Source organism: Melospiza georgiana, chromosome 7 (genome assembly GCF_028018845.1).
Source record: "Melospiza georgiana isolate bMelGeo1 chromosome 7, bMelGeo1.pri, whole genome shotgun sequence".
NCBI lineage: Eukaryota > Metazoa > Chordata > Aves > Passeriformes > Passerellidae > Melospiza > Melospiza georgiana.
This window is the reverse complement of record NC_080436.1, coordinates 7,800,610-7,823,717: the sequence shown is the minus strand read 5'-3', so window position 1 is coordinate 7,823,717 and position 23,108 is coordinate 7,800,610. Positions and strand designations below refer to the sequence as shown.

Here is a 23,108-nt window from a genome sequence, read left to right as displayed (position 1 = left end):
CTGTGCCTGTCTCAGCTCCTGGGGTGTTCCTTGTACAGGAGGAGGGCAGAAGGTGAGACATGGGTAAGAGGCAGAGGGCTTTCCACCTAGAGCTGTTTGGCCATGCAGAAGTCCTAGCTGCTGGGATTGTAAAACAGTGTGGCTTTGGTAGAGAGATTCCCAAACCTGGTTTTGTGTCAGCATCCTTGCTATGGACAGAGAAGCATGCTGGAGAGGAGGTGCTCAGCTCTCTCTGAGGAACAGAGAGGAAGGCATGTTTGGTGACTCAGTGGCTCAAGAGAGCTACACTTCCTTCTCTAGGAAGAAGATAAAAAAATGTTGGGTGGGGCAGGGTTTGAGGGGAGGAGGTTTGTTGCCTTTTTGCCCCAAAAGAAGCAAAGGTTTTTTATCTACTACCAGAGCATGGTGAGTCCTGAGCAAGGGATGATAATCTGATTGTGAAAACTGAGTTGTTTTTTTTTTTTCTTTTCCCCCAGTCTTGTCTAGATAATCCCTCCAGGATTTTGTTGCCTCCCATCCTGTCCTATCTAGCTGTGCCTGTAGTGCACGGAACTGAAGTAAAATGTCTATGTGAATCTGTTTTGTTGCTTGAACATTATGCAAAGGCAGTAATTTTCTGTGTGAGGTGTGGAGGGCTTTTGCTTCTGCTCTGTTTTGAGGCAGAATTCCCAGATGTACGAGCACTGTGGTACTCTACTGGCTCTACTTAATGTGGCTAAGGGATTAAATATCTAACTGTTCTTGTGGAATCTGATCCAGCTGAACTGCAGTCCACTCCTGCCTGAATTCATGCAGCAACAGCAGCAAAATATGTCATTTTAGGGAATCCTTGTAGTTTTATTTATCCTTGTCTCTGAGCACAGTTGTTATTTGAGCAGGGCTAGCTAGAAGACCTGTGAAGGAGACTTCTGTATAACCTTAGTAGAAATGTTTAAAAAGCCCTTAAAGAAAAAACAGGGCTTTCCTAGACTTCTCACAAGTTTTACATTCCTTCTCCCTGACAGACCCATATGGGAAAGGGTAGAAAGAGTGACATCTGTCAGTGCTGATCTTCTGTGACTGCTTGTCCCTAGAGAGAAAGGGTTTTCCTTCACGATGGGTCTGCTCAGCCAGGACAGAAGCCTGCTGGCAGCCAGTGGAAGAGTAAGATCTCGAGGATGTACGCAAATAAATGGTTTTTTCCCTGCATTTAGGAATTCTTTGCAGCTTTGCTCTTGGAAAGGCTGCTGCACAACAGAATGGCTTGACATGCTCTTGAGAGCCTGGATTCTGCAAACAGAGTTCAGATAAACAAGATGTGAATTCTTAGGAGCGTGTACAGCAGGGTTTGATTAAGAGTGGGAACTTGGAGAGCATAACCATGGAAACAAGTGCAAGGCAGTGAGGTTTGAGCAGCTCCCTGCTCTGAGCACTCCTGTGTGGGGTGGGGGCTTCAAGCTCAGGTTCTGCTCTGTGTCCCCACTCTGTGCTATCCTGCCAGCCCTGACTGGTTCTGGATCAAGGCTAAAATCCTGCTGTGCTGGATTGTAAACAACTGTCTGATGAATAAAGGAGTGATCAAGCAGAATCCTGTGATCTGGAGGCATGTCAGACTCCTCTTGCCTGCAGTGAGAGAGGAAATGGCTGGTTAGTGTCATGGGCATCTTCTGTGACTGAGCAGTTGGCATGGGCTAGGAGTTGCAGTCATGCAGAGCTTTCTCCGCTTTTCCCTCACCTGCTTTGGCTTTTTGCAGTAGTCTTGATCATTTTGAAGAGACTTTTTGCAGTAGTCTTGATCTTTTTGCAGGCAGACTGACCTGTGTTTCTGTGCCAGCCCAAGGTGCCAGTGTAGCCTAGAGAACAGAGCACAGGTGAATTTTCAGGACACTGCTGCTGTCCTACTATGATGGCCTCTCTGAAGACTCTATTTTTTTCCTCTCTCTCCCAACCGTAAGGGAAGGCAAGGGGCTCATTTACAGGACTTTGCCTTTGTAGCATCTGCTGTAGTGTTAGTATTTAGGTGTGGTCAAATGCTAACTGCAAATCTGAAAGTCTTTGCTGCCAGCAGAAATTCAGTATAGAGATAAATAAAATTTTCCAGATGCTAAAATTTCTTCTTCTCTTACACATGCAATTAATTGTACTCACAGAGATACAGATTGCTTCAGCTTTGTGGTGGTAGGCATTGTCTCCAAAACAAGGTGAGAACAAAACTTGTCTCTAGCAACTGTCGAACTTAATGTAAAGTACCTTTGCCACCTCCTGGGTTTAGTGCTGGTCACGGCCTGTCTGGGTTTGAGATCTGCCTCTTTATGCCTGCAGTTCTTGTGACAGAGCCAGCTGTTGATAATGCTTCCTTTGCTCTCTGATTTGTTTTGCATCAGAACTTTAAACCTCTGTACAAATAAAGGGATTTATGTGCCTTTTGTGACTGGCTGAACAGCAACATGCTGCACTCAAACGGCAAGCTTGACTAGAACTGCAGTTTGCAGTTCTATTTCCAATTTCAACAAAGTAATGATAAACAAAATTCCAACAAATGATTTAATTTCTCCTCAGTGCTGGGCTGTGTAACTTCCACTTGCAAATGGTTTATGACTGGCTATGCACAGAGAGAGTAAGGAAAATAATCCTGAACTTCAAAGCTATTTGTGTCCTCTAAAGAGTCTTCATATAAGCAACCAAATGTCACTTTTTTTTTTTTTCCTGTGAAAACTGTTTGGGGTGAATTTGCATTGGTCTTTCATTTTATTCTATTAATTATTTGTTGTAGTATACTATCCTCTTACATTCTTAGGTAGAGAAGGAGACCTAATCTGACAGTGCCTGAGAAATATTTCTAGCAAACCTGACTCCAACAAGTGCTTGTATTAGTCAAATCAGTCTGGTGTCTAAATGGAAGCACCAGTAAATCTGCTTGGACTCTTCCCATCCTCTCCATCTCTGCCTCAGCTCTTTGGTGTAAGAAAAATCTGTGGAATAACTACCCCAAAATTCCTCTGTTCCTGCCACCTGTTGGATTAGGCTCTTTTCTGACCCAGAGATGGGGTAATGGAGAGAGATTTAAAAACTTTTATTCTATTTTCAGTCTCATGTGAAGAGTGAGAATGCAGATGTTAAATTTGCTCCATCACAATTAGAAGCCAACTATTTCTTTATTACAGTACATGATAAGCGTTTCTTGGCCTATTAGCTTTAGCTATGCCATGCTGTAAATGCCTTAAACCATCTAATCATCTGGAATTACCTCTTGTGGGTCATGATACAATGCATCTTTGCTAGTTCTATTTCTCCAAAGTATCAAGTCTTATTTGCAAGGTCATCCTTTGAAACTTGTTTCTAGTTTCATTTGTCTCAGCAATGTCTGTCCCATTCCGTGGCATTTCTAGGTCGGCATTCCTTACCTCAAAGTTTGCATAGAGATGCACACATTATGTGAGCTTTCTTTCCGGCTTTGAGTATTCTCTACAAACCCATTTCCCGCAATCACCGACCTGCACTTTCGGGGGGGGCTTGTGCCTTGCTTCCCTTCTCAGCCCATTTGGGAAGGAAGAAGAGCGGATAGGAAGGGGGATAGAGGGAAGAGAGGGAGGGTCTCTCCCGGCTCGGCAGGCTCTGGGATGCTCCGGGAATGCCTCTCTCTGTCGGGGCTGCCCTGTTGCTGTGCGGGAAGTTTGGCGGGCGGCGCCTCCTCCCGCCGCCCTCCCCCGGCACCGCCCGCTCCGGGCACCGGGAGCTGGCCACAGAGGGAGGTGCTGAAGGCTCGGAGGAAGCCGAAGGACGCGGACATCTTCGCTCCCCCTAATTTCCTCCTCCCTGCCTCCTCTGCAGCCATCTTGCACCGGCGGGGCTGAGGGAGGGGGCGGGCTGCGGGCAATGGAGGGGAGAGCGTGAGGAGTTGCGGGGGCCTGAGGCGGCCATGGGAGATCCCGGCTGGCGCGTCTGCTGAGGCTGCGGCGGCTCTCACCGGCACCATGGTGAAAAGGAAAAGCTCCGAGGGCCAGGAGCAGGAGAGTGGCCGCGGCATCCCTCTGCCCATCCAGACCTTCCTGTGGAGGCAAACCAGGTAAGAGCGGGGCGCTTGGGATGCGGCTGCAACAGGGCACTGCGAGTGCGGAGGGGATGCGGGCTGCCCCAGTGGCGGGGAGGATGCAGTGATTACTGCAGCTGCAATGTGAAGCCGTGAGGAAAAAAAACAACCGTTTTTTTTTTTTTTTTTTTAACTCAGTATAGAGCAATTAGTGTGTATCGGCTGTGGGAAGAGGTCTCAAGGCAGCTAAACCTAGAGGCAGTCCCAGGCAGCGTCTTGCTTTGACTTTAAACCCTCCATGTCTGTTTGTCCATGCACCTTTCCCTCCATCCCTGTCCCGTGCTCCCCATCCCCTCCATCCCCCATCTTTAAGAGAACTCATGGAGGAGCCCTTGTAGCAGAGGCAGCATCCCTCAGTGCTGCACCAGACCTGCAGCTGTGCTTCTGTCTGTATTTGCAGCTGTCCTAGAAGTGCAATCTGTGCTCAGAGAGGCCAGCATGCAAACAGAGATATCCAAGTCTCCCCTCATTTCCCAGGGCTGCAGAGTGAGGGATTGGACATGTGTGAGGGGCAAGCTCAATGTACATCTAGTGCTTTATGTTCCTTCTGAGTCCTGTCAGCCTCCCGTCCTAGCAGGATTCTAGATTGAAAACATTGCGGGGGAGGTTGGGAGATTTGAAGGTTGTGGCTCTAATTTAAGGCCTCAGTCACAAAATCCCCTCATGCCACAGCCAGTGTCCTTCAAAATAAAAAAAAAAAAAATAAACTGCAGTAAGGTGACCTGATTATTTTTTTTTAATATTTACTCTGATCTCATTCTGGAGGAGAATGATAGAGGGTGAATGTTCTCTACATACAGCATACAGGCCTGCACTTCACCATGAGCCTTCCACATCAGCAGCTGTGCAGAAAAAATATTTCATATGGAGCTGGCAAGTTGATCTCTGGCTTAAAATAGAGGCAAGGCAAAGTTTGGTAACATGTAACTAATTTTATACAGGATATGTTAAAAATATTTCACTGAAGTAAAATGGCTGAAAATTGTCTGCTGGAAGATTTTATCCCTGGGAATGTGTGGGCTGAATTAAATGCCTCTTGGCATATCAGGGTGGGCACTTCTTCTGGAAAACATAAAAGCATTTTGCAGATATCATCAACAGGTATCTGAACATAGTTTTGGCTTATGTCTTCCTTTACAATGAGTTTGTCAGCATTTTGACAACGTTCTGACATGAAAAGAATCCTAAAAATAACTAAGAAAAATACATGTTGATGTACTGGGTCTCTAATGCTGCTTCTCCTTTCTTTCAGTGCATTTTTAAGACCTAAACTGGGGAAACAATATGAAGCTTCCTGTGTGGTATGTACATGTGTCTGTTTTTCAATGCTTGTTGGTCACTGAGTTTTCATGCAGATCAGTCTGACCACAGTGCTGATCAGCAAGGTGCTTAGCTTGCACCAGACCTGGGCTTAGTGCATTCAGCTTCATTTTGTACTTCTGTCACATGAAGGATTTGAAATTGTTCCCATACAGAGAATCTGCATATCATGCCCATCTTAAGACAAAACAAAAATAATTCATTTGGATATTAGTGATAAGTATTTCATTAGTAAAGCTGTAGTAATGAAATAAATAATGACAGAGACAAACTGAGCTGTGACCGTCTGGGTCTAACCTTGCAGTTCATCCTGTGTGAATGTGCTTTTTGCATGAGACTGATGTAGTTTCAATTTATGATTGCCAAAGGTGCTTCAAGCTTATAATATGGAAAATCTAAACAATATTAACAGGCTTTGGACAATACTTTTACTATTGTGCAATATGGGAAACACTTCTGCTGGAAATGAGAGGGAGCATATCTTATCAGACTTAAGGAGAGGCTATTATGCAGATATAAATAACTATTATTTCTAAAAGTACTTCAAATAAAGCCTCAAGTTACTGCCAAAAAGGAGAAAAAAGGAAGACTTGAAGCAAGTTCAAATAAGATGGCTATCTAGAGAACTTGAGAATTCCTTGAATGGTTGCTAGTCTTTGAATTACTTAAAGTACATTAGTCAGTTGCAGCCAAACTTGACAGAGTGGAAAAATTTTGTCTGGACGTGTATCTCAATAGTTTAAAGTTCTTAGGTCTCTCTGCAGCAATTTTCTGACTTCCTTCTCACAAGACATTATGCTGGAGAAGCTTTATCTGTTGCTGAGTCATTTTCTTCTAAGAAATCCATAAATTTTTCAGAGTTTTTGCTAGATACCAGGTAGAGATAGAGGAGTGCTGGCTTGGTTTGTAGGGGAGTAAAATGCTCAATTCTAACATATGCAGCAGTGATGACTGGTTAATGCCCACTGACAATATCTGGAAAATGGAGCTTGTTGTTTTATGTCCTTTGCCAGGAGTGGAGCACCTCTAACCTGGGGCTGTGGCTCCTTCTGTGGGCTCATTCCTGTTGTTATTGGGTAGAGGGGCAGAGCTCCCTGTGATGTGCCTCTCTGCCTGTAAGTCCCTTTGCTTCCTGCTGTGCTGCTGGCATCAGGAATTTTCCCTGAGGAAAATTCCAAAGCATCTTTCTTCTGGGAGGGCATACTGGAATTTACTGAGTGTAAAAAAAAAAACAAAAAAAAAAAAAAACAAACCACACCCAAAAAAATCCCTAGACTGTGAGACAACAGAAATTACATGCTTCAACCAAGATAAAGGGAGCTCTGAAAACAGGCATTTTATAAAGATCCAATAAATTTCCACCTCTTGGATGAAGAACTTGATTCTTCTCCAGTTCTTACCATAATCATTAAATTATGGTAGAAAACTTTCCAAGGTGGAACTTAGTTTTGAGAATTTTGTAGGTTACAGGTTGAACTGACTTTTGCTGCCTTCTGCTTCATCCTTTTCCTGCTGATGTGCCCACACCAACACGTTCTGTATTATCCAGTGTGACAGCAGAGTGCTGCAGGCATGGGTGAGACAGGGTTCTGGAACTTGACAGGTTCTTGACTTGTCTTCTGAAACCTCCTGCTAACTATCTAACACCCCTGTATTGACTAGTGTGCCTAAAAATCCTGTGCACCTGTTACTTGGTCTATCCTTTGGTAATTCTCTAGCCAGCATTGCTGTAGGCATGCCTGTAGGCTGAGGCTTGAATTCTCCTGCTCTGGTTTGCATTGGCCGTGGAGGAACTCAAATGTTTTCTGGAGGATCCTGCAAATTCCAAGTTTCCTTCTTTTCTGGGTTTTGTGGTGGTTTTTTTTGTGTTTTTTTATTGGTTTGTTTTGGTTTTGTTTGTTTTTTGTTGTTTTTGAAAATGTAATTACGTGTTTTGATATTATGGATAATTAAAGTATAGCTGTGGGACAAAGTTCAGAAAGAGGCCACCTTTATTTTTTTGATCCAGCCAATGGATATGGTTGCAGAAAACTGAATTTCTGTGAGTAAAGTGTTTGGCATCTGTGTTTCACTACTTGTGAATGTTTATATTATTGCTTTGTTTATTAAACAATGGAGCCTTACCATCACTTGTACTATGAACTCCCGGGTTCCTGGATCTTTCCAGGAGCTCTTCCTTGCTCAGTTTGTGGTGATTGGGAGTGGGGCTGGCCCAGCCTCATCCCCAGTGGGCACAGCTGTGCAGGACAGGTGAATGCTGTTGAAGGGAACGAGCCATGGAGTGCCCAGGGGCACTGACCAACCACCAAAGGGAACAGAGGGCACACAGGTGCAGGGCAGCAACAGCAGGGGATAAAAGGCTGGGCTGAAGGACAAAAAGGGCAGATGCTTGAAGCCTTCTAAAGTGACATGATCTTACTCTGTATGGGGTGAAGCTTTTTGAAATTGTGTGGTGATGTTCTGCATCATGGGTGTCTCAGCTGTGGCATGTGCTGTGACAGGAACAGATAGCCTGAAGATGCCTAGACAAGAGGTACAGGACAGAGCAGTGTCCCACAGGCTGATCCTGGTCACAAGGTATTTGGCAGCACCTTTGGTTCTTGGTGGACGTGAAGGTAAAAGGAGAACAGCAGCAGTGGGAAGGCAGCCAGACAAGGCTGGCCACCATTCCCTGTGAAAACAGCTGTCACCACGAGGCTAAAAGGAAAAATGCTTGTGTAAGTGGTCCTGAGGGAGCTGAACACACACACAGCCCTGCTGAAAGGGCCTGTTTCTCCAGCCAAGGCACCAGCTTCCCTCACTATCCCCTTGGCAGATGTTCTTTATCTGCCTTTGGCGTGGGGGGTGTTGCAGGCTTGAGCAAGCCTGCTGTAAGTAGGTAGCTGTTTTCTTAGCTAAGCTGCAGCCCTGAGGCTGTGGCTCTAGACATACCCAGGGCATGACAGTGTCTGTCTTCTGACTCACAGGGAGCTTTTTCAGACAGTCTCATTCAGCCTTCTTGTTTGAGCATGGAGCTCCTCTCAGCTGGACCAGTGGTTGCTTAGTTCATGCAGAGTGAAAATTAGGTCTTCTGCCCCTGCAGCAGGTCCTGAACGAGAAGAGTCACAACACACTGAAAAGGAGGCTCAGGAGCAACACAGGACCTTGCATCCTGAGTGTCTGGAGGCAAATTCCTCAGGAAGGCTTGTCCAAAGAACTGCATGTTCCTGTTGGGCATTCATTCAGTGGTTTCCTTACAGCAGCTTTTGTGTTTGCATTTTTTCTGGCAACGTGTAGTACTTCTGTGTCAGAAGCTTCTGATCAGATAAGCTATTCCAGAAGCTAATCTTTCATTGTAGTACAGAAATATTTTGCTTTCTGCTCAGGCCTGGAAAGAACAGAAGAATGTGGTGGCTAACCACAAAGGGAAATCTTCACAATGGCTCTGCAGCCCAAAATGTTGTGATAAATACAAGAATAATTTAAAGATAAAATTGCAAACTGCTTAGCTGCCTCTTGAGTTTCTGAAGCACGCAGACAGTGGGGCAGAGCTTGCAGAAGGCAATTGCTGGGGACTTTCTACCTAATGCCATTGAGGTACCCAGGAATGAGACCTTGAATAGAAAGCCAGGGAGCAACAAGGTGTTTTCTGTCACACTTCAGAACAGGGTTGGTGTTCCCAGTGATTTCTTTTTTCCCCTCCCCTTGCCCTGCAAACTGAACAGCTTTGTACACTCTAGTAAAGTGTGAGCTTATGGTTTGGCTTCTGTGCTGGAGGTGAGATGATTCAATGCAGTAAGGGCAGCACTGGTGCTTGGCAGGCCTTTCAGGGAGCTGGTCCTGCTCACACACATGGGTGGGAACTGCTTACCTCTGCACTGACCTTCCTTTTGGCTTCTGTAGGGATTGGCTTGGCTGAATGAAGGGTTCAGTGAGCCCCAGAGCTAATGGAAGAATGGAAATAGGAGTGTTTGGCTGGAGCAATGACTAAGGAGTAGTCCCTGTCCTCTTTTGATAACAATAAGTACAACCTCATGTTTTTCCCTGGCTGTTTCAATTTTTGTGGTGTTTATAACAATGCACCTCTTGTTCTTCTTCTGGGGATATTTTACTGCTTTGCTCCCTCCTTTTGTTATGTAATAATCCCTTTACTGGGATATTTACTCTAAACCTCTGTTGTCTTTATACTAATGCACTCTCTGTCCTCTGTGAATCCTGACTGGGACAGAATCAGGCCTTACAATGGGTACTTTGCTCCCTGATCTGTCTGGGCTTCCAAAGCTTTGGTATCCCTTCATTTTGCCCCCATTTCTGAGCTGATAGGATTGAATGGCAGGAGACTTTTCCTTTCACATGCTTGTGGTCCCCAGCAGATCACTGTAAGGGTGAGCTGAAGCATCCCTTCTCTGGTGGACAGGTTATCCATTCCTGGTGCTGAGAAACACATGTGGCTGATAACCTGACCCATGGCACATTATTTTTGACTAATCCTCAGGAAGCCAGTGTTTTTTTCCATGTATTACAGCAAAGCCCTCCAGTTTCAGCCATTTTTGGTCCACAAGGAAAGTGTATTACATTTTCTGACTGCATCCTGGTGTTTCAAGTAGGTAAGCAGTGTGACCTTCTGCACACTGGTATTTGCTGGCAGCTCTGGTGGTTATTGTCAGTATTTCAGGGTTCAGTCTGTTGGCTTAGCCCTCTCTAATGGATATAGATGTGTGTTTCTGTGTCTCTGAGAACAGAACCATTTAGTTTACAGCTGGATGCTGTAAAACTCAAATGGTGTGGCACTGTGCTTGCACCAGGCCCCCCAGCTCTTGGTAGAGCAGCTCATGTCTGCCCACACGAGCAAACAGGGCCACAAAAACTGAGAGAACAAATGTGCCCAGCTGCTGGCACAGGCAGGAGGATGCCTGTTAGCACAGGTTAGCATGCCATGCTTGGGAGTGGTTGCTCATTCAGGAGAACATGTTTTGACATAATTGTTTTGCTCTTCTTCTTTTGTAAATAAACCAAATTTATTCTTATTACCACCCCCTCAATTTTACAGGAGAAAAAATTGGTATGACTGGTGTTGCAGGGGAAGCTTTGTGAATCTGGAGTGAGGGGCTTTTGAAGCATCTTTTGGGCAACAGTTTGCCCACAACTTGGTAAAATTGGTGAAACAGCCAATAGGTAACCATGAGGTTAAGCTGATTTATGGAAAGAATGTGCATTGGTATTATCTTTGCTGTAGGTACTTCAGTGAAGGAATATAACTGCACTTGTGACCTATAATGGGATCTTTGTATCTGATCACAGCAACAATTTATTGAAACAGTTGGAGCAGCTAACAGTAAGGAGCTTCCTTAGGGATTTGAGTGGTAGATAGCCTTATTTTGTGTTGATTGAGGTGGAAATAATGAACTTGCTGCAGCCATCAGCTCTGTAAGTGTTCACAAAACCATTACGTCATAGCTCGACAAAAAAATTTTGTACACGGATTATTTTTTGTGACAGGGTGTGAAAGCATTTCCTAAGGCCCATATACCTTTAGTGGTTTGCCCTTTATGTTACAGTAAACTGAAAGAGCATGTGTGTGAAAGAATATGCAGCACTCAGGTCCACAAATACAGGCTCTCCTGGGTCCTGTGACTTCTAACAGGATTAATGGCTTTACCCAGCAGAGCTGCAAGTCTGGCTTCATGTCAGCACTGACTAATATACAGATGATACTTCAATTCTCTTATATTGCAGAAAATATATTTTGTGGTCCGTTCATTTCTTAGTCAAGTATGTCCATATGTCTGGTGAGCTTTAGTTGCAGTCTGTATTTTTCAGGACAAATTTTATAAAATTTTCTTCAGTTGTACAATTAGAGATTTTTAAAAGATGATGTTCGTGTACTAGAAGGAATGTGAAGAAAGAGACATAACGTATATTTTTTCCTTGGTTCTTTTAGTCTTTTGAAAGAGTTTTAGTGGAAAACAAGCTGCATGGCCTTTCTCCAGCTCTCTCTGAAGCCATCCAGAGCATTTCTCGCTGGGAGCTTGTCCAAGCTGCTCTCCCTCATGTGCTGCACTGCACTGCAACGCTGCTCTCCAACAGGAATAAGCTAGGTCAGTGCTCATGTGAGCTTGTTTTCATTATTGAAGCTATCAGCTAAAATGTGACAGATTGCTGCGCAGGGTGCCAGCACATTGCAAATCCCTAGAATCCTAATTAGTTTCCTCTGGGGATTGCCTTTCTTGATGATTGTCTTTCTCTTTTATGGGAGGATAACCTGTGAAATATTCCCCAGTAAAGTTAGTGGTCTGATGAGCTAGAGAGTCAGAGTAGTTCAATAATATTTTGCTAGTTATTTCCCAGCAATAATAGAATTTATTTTGGCACCCAGCAGGCATGGATTCCTTGTAGGAATATGTATTTCTTTCAAGGCATGCTGCAGTGGTCAGTTGCAGCAGGTACTTTCAATATCTTCAGTTTTTGGGGGTTTTTCTTCCTATTTTTCTTTTTATTTAGACCAATGCATGTGACTCTCAGCAGATAATCAATAGAGGGGCAGATCCAAATCCAACTTACTTTATTTACTTTTGTACTGATTTCAGCAGGGATTTGCTTCCTGAAGCATGCCAGTAGAGAACATGAACAAGAAACAGCTTGAGCACCTTGCAGTGCTCACTGGCATTTTGTCTTATTCAATAAAGTCAGACAAGGCTGTTGAGTTATTTTCTTTTGGGACCACTCTGTGTCCATGCTGCTGTTCATGCCCTGCAGCTGACCTTGCAGAGACTGAACTCCAAATGCTGGGAAATAAATGGAGGCTTCTGATTTAGGAGGTCTCAAATGCAATGAGACAGAATGCTGGTGCTTTTCATGGTAGAATTTTAGTTTTCAAATGCTTATCTGAGAGTTGGATGTCCAGCCTCCAGTGCAACTCTGAGCAGTATCATTATTGGAAACCCTATGAGATAATGTGATGGATTTTTCCATACAGGACATCAGGATAAGCTTGGAGTAGCTGAAACCAAGCTGCTTCACACTCTTCACTGGATGCTGCTGGAGGCTCCTCAGGACTGCAGCAATGACAGATTTGGAGGAGACAGAGGCTCCAGCTGGGGAGGGAGCAGCAGTGCCTTTATCCACCAGGCTGAAAACCAAGGATCACCAGGGCATCCCCGGCCCAGTGCCGCGACCGATGAGGAGGAGAATAACAGGAGGAAGTTCTTCCAGAATTCCATGGCCACCGTGGAGCTGTTTGTGTTCCTCTTTGCTCCCCTCGTCCACAGGATTAGAGTAAGTGGCACACTGATGGGGTTCTTGTGTGGAGACAGCTCTGGGCAGCAAAGGAATGATTCTGCCTTTGTGGTTATTTAATTCAGCTCACAGTACACACTGGGGTACTGCTGGAAATATTTTACCAAGCTGCCATTGGGAAGAAATTCTTCCAGTGCCATGAACAATGACCACAGCATCAGGCAGGCACAAAGACAAAAATATACAAAGCAAGCCATTCTTAGCCTTTGGGAATGGCAAAGATCTGTGGCCCCTGTGAAGTCTCTGGGATCCTGAAAAGTGCAGAAAGGATTATGAGCTTTAACTTGCTCCAGTGATTCTCAGCCATGCCCCAGAAAAGCCTTGCTGGGATTTCAGAGATTCCACAGTGGGGCTGCCACTGGGGTTTGTTGTTGTCATTACTGATCATCATGATGCTAATTAGCAGGACAGTGTTACAAGCATGGCAGTGGCAAAGGCAATGGAGCATTCCTTTGTTCTGAAGTGTGAAGCAGGCTGCAGGCCTCCTGTCTGCTGGGGTTCCTCTGTTAGTTTTAATTTATCACCTTTGCAGAGTGATGTGATGAAAAGATTTTCTTCATGCTCTGGGAGGCTGCCATTTAGCCTTTGTTTCCAGGTAGGCCTTGAAAAAGAATAGCTCCTTGAAAAAAAAGGACTGTAAAGTCATGAAGTGATGGGGCTATCTGTTCTAATCCTGCCTTCTATGCTGCAACAGTAGGAAGGAACAGGAGATGAAGGATAATCTTTTGATTCAGGCAGGTAAAAGTGAGACTGGAGAACTAGATTCTTTCTCTACTTCTGCTACTGAGTTCCTATGCAGTAGTTTTTTATTTATTTAGCTCAGATTGTTCATACTTGTTTAGTAGCTGTCTGTAGGCTACTGGGACAGGACAGGAAGAAATACTGAATTCTTCTTGCACTACACACAAAAATGCAGGCTGCTGTTTGAATAAATGGAATGAAACTGGGGCTAGACCTTGGCTATTAGAGATCGGACGTCCAATCTTTAACATAAATCTTTCTGGCATGTTGTTTTCAAGATGGGGTTAATAACAGCACCTCAAATTTACCTTGAAAATCTCTGAGATCTCTGGAACACTGGGGTGATGAACGCTGAAAAGCCAATTAAAGCATGCACATTTCTGTCATCAAAATGAAGTGCAGGAAAGGAGTTAAATGAGGCATCTAAGTGGTTCACTAAGTGAGCAGTGTCCTCTTGATGTCTTTTAAGACTCAGGGGAAGAGCACTCACTACCTGATAGCCAGAGGAATGCATGGGCTCAAGGAAATAACACATGTTTGCATAGACAGACCTAAACTGTTCACTTTCTAACTTATGGGAGGGTTTTTGCCTTCAGCAAAATGTTTTTAAATCAGGCTTTGGGGGCTGCATGTAGTTCTTTAAGTGCATGGCTGTAGGTAGAAGTGTTGGCACGTCACCACAAGCTGGCAGTGCCAAGTGAAAATGCAGTGTCACTGCTGGCAGCTCTGAAAGCTTTGCAAGCTGCTATTAGTAGAAACAGTAATTAAAACCAAGCTTGTGAGTTGATTATGATGAGAGAGCACTGACAGAGGGTGGGGGAATAGAAGGGCTGGGGAGCTACAAGCAGTGGGTTCCTGCCATTCCTGTAGCTCTGTCTGCATCATCCATTCCAAATGCCAAGGCATCTGGGGCTGTCTCAATAGGAGAGTGCTGTGCACCTGAAATTACACCACCAAAACTGCTGTAACCATGTTTGTTTGCCACATTGGGGGTAGCTGGGGCAGTACTGACATCTGTGTCTCCCAATGTAGATCTGACATGAGGTCAGCTAAGTGCATAGCTGCCCCTTGATCCTGCTAATATTGACTTGTGTACTAATTTAGATGATTTCAGCTGCTTGCCTGTGTAAAACAAGGTTAGCACAGGTGGAAGTAGTACCAGTGTCTCTATGTACTGACAAGTTCAAGTACTAACAGTGCTAATGATAACAATAATGTGTTACCAGTGATGTGTACCACTACTTCATAGTAATCTGTTACATGTTTCCTCAATTTCTAAGGAATGCTTAAATATTTAGTATTCTTTTGGGGAAGAAGCTCAAGTCGTAGAGTGTAAATCCTAAAGTTGAGCTTGAATACTAAAAAAGTGGTTATGTATAATTAAAAGGGATACTTTGTAATGAGAATGGTCTTTTCTCTTAGAGCCTAATGTCCAGGGAAAAACAGGGTTCATTGACTAGGATAGAAATTTCCCTTGAAAAAAAACCTTTGTGTATTTTTGGACTGTAACTTCCCTGTGATTTTTCACTAGCTATAGTTGACATGTATAGAGCCTGCTGAATGCTGTCAGTAGCCCTTGAGTTAGCATGTACTGACTGGACAGCTGCACATGGCATCCCTTATTTCTTGTAAGACATGACAGGCTTTGCAGAGTGGAAACAGCATTCTGTTTTTCTCCTTAGGAGTCCGACCTGACGTTCCGGCTGGCCAGTGGCCTTGTCATTTGGCAGCCAATGTGGGAGCACAGGCAGCCTGAAGTTTCTGCCTTCAATGCTCTTGTGAAACCCATCAGGAACATCGTTACAGGTCTGTGACTTTGCTGTGCTGGTGGAGCTCCTGAGACCTGGCAAAGCTTTGCCTTTGTTTGCCTGGTGCTGCCTTTGCATTCTGTACGTGGAGGAATGTGTTGATCCTGCAGGAGCTAGTCAAACCTCAGAGTAGTTTAAGGTTGTTCCCCCTCAGGGTCAACTGACATTTGCATAATAATTAAATAGGAGATGGGAGAACCATCAAAAATAGGAAATTTGTAACTTGACAGTATCTCATAGCAGCCTGACATGAGTGAGGAAATCTTTCCCAAAGTGGCACTGGACAAAAATGAGCAGTGAAGAGCACCCAGGTGGTTCTGCTGTCAAAAATTTGATTTCCAGCATGTTATGAAATTAGAAAACATAGTTTCAAGAGAGTCCAAAGAAGGCCTAGGTTGTGAATTCACTTTTGGATACTGGAAGGGGTTGCTTTTCCTTTGTGCTTCAGCCATAGTGAAATTGGAATTGGGTGCTTAGGCTTCCAAGGCTTTGGCTTCCAAGTCTTTTTGTCTGGCTTAGTCCTAAAAAACCTCCCATTTTTACTGTTGTATATTTTAAGCAATAGCTCTTTATAATTGCTGTGATGTGGTGAAATTGCAAGTTAGCTGGGTATTCTGCTGTACCATTGCTTCCAGTTCTCAAAAGCATGGAACTGTAATTCTCTCAATAGTGAAAATGTAATTCACCAAATTAGATTTTTCTGATAACAGATCATTTTGGATGTCATATTTTGTTCTGAAGACTTTGTAGACCTACTGGGAAAGTCCAGAATTAAAAAGGTTCAGGTTTTCCATATGATTTAAAACAGTCTTTTACACCTTGCTCTTTGTCCCTCCACTTCAACTTGTAGAATTAAAATATAGTATTTCAGCCCTGGAACTAACAGAGAAAATCAGTCCTAAGTTTTCTTTGACTATTGGATTTTTTTTCTATAGGTCTATGTGTGGTCAGAAAATCCCTAAAAATAGTTTCAGAAGTAAAGTCTGGAAAGAAAATTCTCTATGATATTTTGAAAGTTCTTTCAGCAGGACAGAAATACTAATTGGAATGAGGTCTTTTATGTGGAGGAAGATGCTGCTATCCTAGCATTTTCACAAAGTGGGAAAAAATAAAGTAAAATTTACTTCAATTTTCTTTCAAACAACAAATAAAAAAACTAATAAAGAAGCTTTGCAGTATTTGTTTTGCAGTGTCTCATTAACAGTCATACCTGCACTGTTTTCAACAGGATTTCAAGACTTGTCATACCAGTCTGTTTGATACCCTTGGTCTGCTACAGCATTATAGATCAAACTTTGTGTGACATTCATTTATTTCCTGTGCTGAAGGCATTTGGCAAATTGGAAATCACAATACACTCTGAGTGATGTAATCTAGAAAAGGACCTGAATATATATACAAATAGGATGAAGAGCTCCAAAATAAAAGGCACTACTCTGCACAGGAAACACACTTGATGGTGAATGGATTTAGAACAAAATTTATGTTCAAATTTAGTTTTAAAGAAATAGAGAGTTTTCAGTAGACAGTGTTGTTGACAACACAATAGAAAGAATTGAAAAAACTAACCCAGTCCTATTTTCTTTTTATGGCTGTGATTAGTGCCTAGGAAGTTGGCAGCAGATAGATGGCTGGTTTTGTTTTCTGGTTTATGCTTTTATTATAATACTTTATAATAGGTACATTATAGTGCAGGAAGCATTTCCTGAAATGTCCTGCTTTGACTTCTTTCCTCAGCCAAGAGAAGTTCTCCCACCAATAATCAGAATGTGACTTGTGAATCCCCTAATCTGGACAGTGGACATACTGAGGTAAATCCTGTGCTGAAGTTTGACAAGTTTGAATAAGGTGCTGAAGGAGGGGGCAATAAATATTGCAAGAGAACTTTCAGTTAGCAACCTAAAGCATTTCATCTCCTGAAGTTACAGTTATTCACAGCTAAGGCTTCCCAGCATTGTTTGCAGTGGAACCAAAGGGTGTGGGGTGTATCTGTTTGGATCTCCTTGGCCTTATCCTGTCTGATAGGGTGGAAGCATGATCTTGTGTATGGCAGGAGGGTTGGAGCCTGATTTTAAGGTCCCTTCCATCCCAAATCATTCTCCTGGCCAAGAGAGCTGTACAATGTACGTTGTACCCTTTACTTCTACAATGCCTTGCATTGAGAAGCCCCAGGCTTGATCAGTTTTTCCATGGTTTTATGGTGTAAGTAACTGTTGTGTCTAAGCCCAAATTGCATTTATAAAACTAACCTGAGAGACATAAACATATTTATATACCTGTAATATATTCATGTACTTATTTTCTTTTTTGCAACTATCTGAAGGGACTGCAGGTGGTGTGTGAGGCACCGCAGCCAGATCCTGTACCTCCAAAGGCTTCTGGTTCAGCATGTCATCCTGGAAATTCCTTGGAGGGAAGTGTGTCCTCCCAAACATCCCAGGAGAGAAGTTCTGCACATCCCAGGTACAGAGACCTTCAGGAGAAACTTGGGCTCATGTAATTCAGGGGTGGAGGTCAAACAAGTCCATCTTGCATGCAGTTTTGTCTGGACATGCTGAGGGTGCAGGATGTTGGTATCAAATTCTTAATTCAACAAATCTCAGCTCTGGGTGATGAAAAAGAAGGCAGCACTTGTTACTCAGTGCTGCTGTCCTCAGAAATCTGTAGCTGGCCTGTTGGGACAGTTTCTTTGGTCTATTCTAGAATGTTGGAATTTAAAGACTCAAAAAATAACCCTCAGGTTCACCCCTTCCAGGCTAGTTTCACCTTCAGCCAACTGGGATATTATCTGGCTTCCTTCTGACCAGATTTTCTTTCCCCCCAATAAAGAATTTCTGCAAGTTTCTCTTCATTGCCTTCATTATGTCTCCTTTGCATCCTGCTGCCTGGCTGGCTTTACTGACCCAAAGGAACAGACTAACCAAGAAGCACAGCTATGAAAATGTGCTTCCAGCTTGTCCTGCAGTGCTCAGACTCTGGTTTCCAGCTTGGCACTAATAAATTCATCTAGATTTTGGCACAGAAAGGTAGAAGCAGATTTTCAGTAGTGCCGGACATTCGGTAGGGCCATAAAGTAAATCAAGATGAGTATTTTCAGAGATTTTGCAGAGGCAGGGCTGTAATTTTAAGTATTTATGGATTTAGGGGTGTCACTTGAACACCTGAAAGCTCTGGTCCTGTTGCTTATCTCTTTTGATAAATGTCATGTCCAAAACACTGCAGTTTTAGGAAATGGCTTCATTACAGTGACAGAAATAGAGGATGGAGTGATTTTTCTGAATATCAGCTAGGAACAGCTCTGATCTCTCTCAAATGGGAGCTCAGGGCATTTTTTCACTGATGCAAAGGAAAAAGCTATTCCTTAAGGCTCTCATCCCATCAAGAATGAGGTAAAACAAAATCCCTTGGGATTTTTAATCAAGCCCGTTGTCAGTTCTGGATCTGTATTTAATTTCTATTAATGTGAGCCAGTAAAACCGAAGGTGGGGACAGAGCTGCCTTTCTGTGTGTGAACACTACTGCTCAGAGAGTGCACAGCTGTAAAAAATAAGCAACCTTTTAAGAAGACAGAATCAGGTGATCAATTTATCAAGCAGGGCCTGGTTGTTGCCATGGGGATGAAGCTCCAGACAGGCTTTGAAGAGAGCATCATTATGCCTCCTCATTTGCAGAACTCATTGATGAGTTAAAACTGTACAGGGAGCTTTGGTTGCCAAGCAACAGATAACTGTGGAACAAATGTTGTTTACTCTGCTTACCAACAGCCAAAGTATTCCTTTGTCCTTGGCCTGGGGTTGAAGGAAGGCTGCTTTTCCACTTTCCCTGCAGTCACAGACACCCATCAGCTGATTGTACAAGCACTAGGTTTTCCTCTAAATGAACTACAGGGTTTGATTTCTGGTTCTTCAGAAAGTGTCTAAACAAATGGCTTGTTCTGGCCTTAGCTGAGTGTTGCTCCTTCACTCAGTGTAATTCTCCATATAGAGATGATTCAGTTTAATCCTGAAGCAAATAAACCACAGCCCTTTATCCAGCTGCTACCTTGAACAGGCTGCCTGGGGAATAAACTTTGCAGGAAGGACTTTAATTACAAATATTTCCTAAGGAAAACATGCCTTGCTCCAGCCTGTGAATAGGGGAGCATGAAAAGCTGTTTATTTAGCCCCACACACTGCTCAGGGTCCTGCAGAGCCCTTTGGCAATTGCTACTGGGATGACAGGCTTTATTTCCTTTGCTGGGGTACTTTGAGTCTACTTCTGGCTTTTTGTAGACTATTTGCACTATATACACATAAGTGTATGTGCTATGCACTTATTAGGAGTGTATAATCACTCCTAAACTTGGACAAAACCACCCTTCACATCAATTTTGTAGGGAAAATGTTACAGCATATTCCCATTTCACGTTGTTTTCTTTCCTAAATCAGTTTTTCAGGTTTTTGTGACAGCTCATTTCAAAGTTGTCAAACTTGCAGCCTTCTTACCTGGAATACAGCACTAGGGGAGAAACTCTGAGTGTATTTTGTGTGGTGTGGCATATGCTGACACAGGCTGGGCTGCAGCTTCCAAGTGCCTCCAGCATTGGCTTGTGGGGCTGGCAGCAAACTCTCCTCTGCAAGTTTGAGCTCTGCATCCATGTGTTGATCCAAGCCCAGCCCTGACACCTGCTCCCTGTTTCCAGGCATGTAAGATGGAGCAGGGTGCATGTGATTCCAGTTGGTGTCAGTGCTCCATGCACACTTCTCTCTCCTTTGCCAGCTCCATGCCTGCCTTGGGGGCACAGGGCAGAGATCCAGCAAAGCACTTCAGCACTCAGAGGTGCCAGGGGTCAGAGGTGCTGCTGTTCCCTTGGGCTTTCCTGGGCCACGGCCTTGGATTCATCTGCTTAGAATGTGGTGGAGATGGGGATGACCTGTCCACACTGTTTGCAGAGTTGATAATAAAAATGGCTTTTAACAAAAAAAACCCACCAGCCTGATGTTCTTGTGTTAATTCTCAAATGCCTGAGAATATAGTGCATAAAAACACTCTTAATTTTTATAGAATCCCAAAGTCCCAGAAATAAGCAGGTCACAGAGGTGACCTTCTAATATAGAGTGGAGACTTTCAAAATGTGTGTTCAACAGACCAAAAAAAGAAAAAAAAATCCAGAGTTTCTGCACCACCCCCAGCATTTCACACCTTCTCTTACCATGTGATTCTCCTTCCTATGACTCCCTTTCACTTGCTTCTTTCTGACATGTTGTCTCCTGACAGCTAGAGACTGTCCAAAGGGTAGATCAGGCCAGTTGTACTCTGCTGGGAGAAAAGTGGTATAAAACATTAGGAATGAAAAGTTGGGGGCATTTTATTGCAAAAACATTTTCTATGAAGGACATATAGATGCCTTTGAAATCTGAACTTTCTAGATTCTCATTTATGAAGCTCACTACAGCCGCCTTGCTTTTGTGTGCACTAATTTCTGCAATACTTAGGAACTCCCATATTAAAATCCACTGGGAAACTGATAGGGCAATAAATTTATAATGAGCATTTTAAAAGGTGCTTTTCTCTAGAGCACCTTGGAAAAGAATGCTCATAATAGTAGCTTTTATTTATGTAGGAGTCAATTTAATTAGCTTAAAAGGTTAACTAACTTTGCTGCCTTGCCTGCTTTTTCTTAAGTAAGGCCTGATATGTTCAAATCTAAACCATTCCTAAATATGCATTGCTAGTATCAGAGCTGCAGATGCTCAAGGGTTTTCTGCTTCTTGCTGAGCAAATTGCTCAGCACAGGTACTGCTTATCTTTAGATCACAGTTTAAGAAAGCATCCCTATCCAAGAAAACACCTAAGAGCATGTGCTGGAGTCCTCTGGGACGCCGAAAGCCAAATATCCAGTTAGGTGCCTTCAATTATCAGTTAGGCACCTCAATCCCAAAGGACTTTATGCAGAGAGCTGGGTATCTAAGAAGGCCTAAGGAACGTGAGGGCTGACATTTCTTCTCTGCCTTTTGGAACAGGGTGTCCTTGGTGATTCCCCCGTGCCAGAAGTCTCGCTACGCCACCTACTTCGACGTGGCCGTGCTGCGCTGCCTGCTGCAGCCGCACTGGTCCGAGGAGGGCACGCAGTGGTCGCTCATGTACTACCTGCAGAGGCTGAGGCACATGCTGCAGGAGAAGCCTGAGAAGCCCCCTGAGCCTGAGGTTACCCCTCTGCCACGGCCTCGCAGCAGCTCCATGGTGGCTGCTGCACCCTCCCTGGTGAACACCCACAAAACCCAGGTGAGCGGCTGTGGGCGGTAAGAAGATAATTGCTGTCGTGGTGATGCTGTGGAGTGGCTGCTGGTCAGGTAGTGGTGGGCACAGCTTTGGTATGGGCTCACTTCCAGGTCAGTCTTACAGTCAGGTACCTGCATTGGTTCAGAAAAGCAAAATTGATTGCTTCGAAGTGCAGAATCTGATGCAGAGAGTCGCAGCTGGTGACTGCTGAAAGCTGGAGCGTTGATTTGGGATAATTAATCTAGGGGGAACTGGGATAACATTAGTTTTAATGTGAGAATGTCCTTTTAATGTGAGAAAGTGCTACTGCAGCTGTCAGAAGAAAGGGTTACCAACGCCTTTGCATTACAGTGTAATAGTCAGGACACACTGAGCTTCCCTGGTGTACTCCCTCAAATGAGAGGAAAGGAACTGCACTTGGTACAGGACTGCACACTTCAGAGAAACTCTTGTGCTAAAATATTGACAAAATAGTGTTAGTTGAGAAACTGTTCTAATAGGTGTCAAGTCTTGCTCCCTGTTTGCTGGGCAATGAACCCTGTCTTCCTAACCTTGCTCCACTAAAGATCTTTGTGTTTGAGCTTAAATATTTTTTTCATTTTGTGTTGTTCACCTGTTCCAGAGATAAAAAAAGAAATGTTGTTGCATTTTCAGTTAATCTCCTTGTGGATTTGTGCTACTTTTAGGTTGTGCCCTCTTTTCCTGTCATGTGCAGCAAATGCCAATTTACTTAGTTGATGCAGCTGCCTTACAAAATTTAGCAGAGATTCTACTTTTGCCATCTGATTTTATGACACACTTGAATAAAAGACCTATTTGTTTTGCTATCAAATGTCTTTTTTTGAGTTGGAAATCTCAGAATTCTTGGTGTTTTTCCTAAAATTGATGCTTTTGGGGCTCTGATAGGTATTGACTGGAAGGAAGGTGAAATATCTTTTCTCCAGTAGACTCCAGATGCTCAAAATCTAGAAGACAAGCAAAAACATTGTAAATATTACTACTGTTAGTTTTAGATCTCAGGACTTTATAGACATTCTTAGCATTATTGTGAGAGCTGCTGGTTACTTGGGGTTCTAAGGGCTCAGCAGCAGCAATATTGTTTAAATTGTGTTGTACTTCAGTGTAATTTCTATAATGTGTTTCACCCCTGGAAAAGCTTAACATAGCTCCATTAGGCCAGGTGATAAGAATTACTATTCAATCTTAATCTGCCTATGCTTGGAGACTTTATAGGGTTGTTGTGTGTGTACAAAAAACCCTCCCTAATATCATCTCCTGGAGGGAAAATTGAAATACATTGCTCTTGATGTGTTTCACATGCATGTTTTGCTTTTGCCCTCCGATTTTATGACACACTTGAAAAAAAGATCTGTTCATTTTGCTATCAAATGTCTTTTTTGTGTTGGAAATATCAGAATTCTTGTTTTTTTTCTTAAAATTGCTACTTGCTTTGGTTCATTGCAACCTGGTTGTTTTGCATATTTGCAAGTTTAGCTCCCAGAGCAACAGGGAGTGCAGTCAGTAGTTTTCAGAGGCAATGTGAATGACATTGTCTTCCATGGGCACTGGCTGCACTAGTGTTGCCCTGGTTCTTCTCTTTATGCTGTAAAACACTTCCTTCCTTTTACAGCTGT

The 23,108-nt window shown here is 43.5% G+C and overlaps 1 protein-coding gene across 10 annotated transcripts in view; it reads left to right on the top strand.

Moving 5' to 3' along the window:
* The first annotated feature begins 3,677 nt into the window (after window positions 1-3,677).
* UNC80 (unc-80 homolog, NALCN channel complex subunit) overlaps window positions 3,678-23,108 on the top strand; it is a 122,877-nt gene continuing 103,446 nt past the window's right edge. For all 10 annotated transcript variants that reach the window (XM_058027906.1, XM_058027900.1, XM_058027903.1 and 7 more), the window contains exons 1-8: window positions 3,678-4,045; window positions 5,322-5,370; window positions 11,310-11,466; window positions 12,345-12,643; window positions 15,088-15,211; window positions 16,951-17,024; window positions 17,537-17,676; window positions 21,216-21,477. In XM_058027906.1, coding sequence (XP_057883889.1) covers window positions 3,954-4,045; window positions 5,322-5,370; window positions 11,310-11,466; window positions 12,345-12,643; window positions 15,088-15,211; window positions 16,951-17,024; window positions 17,537-17,676; window positions 21,216-21,477 — 1,197 coding nt within the window. In that variant the 5' untranslated portion in view covers window positions 3,678-3,953. The remainder of the gene's footprint in view (window positions 4,046-5,321; window positions 5,371-11,309; window positions 11,467-12,344; window positions 12,644-15,087; window positions 15,212-16,950; window positions 17,025-17,536; window positions 17,677-21,215; window positions 21,478-23,108) is intronic.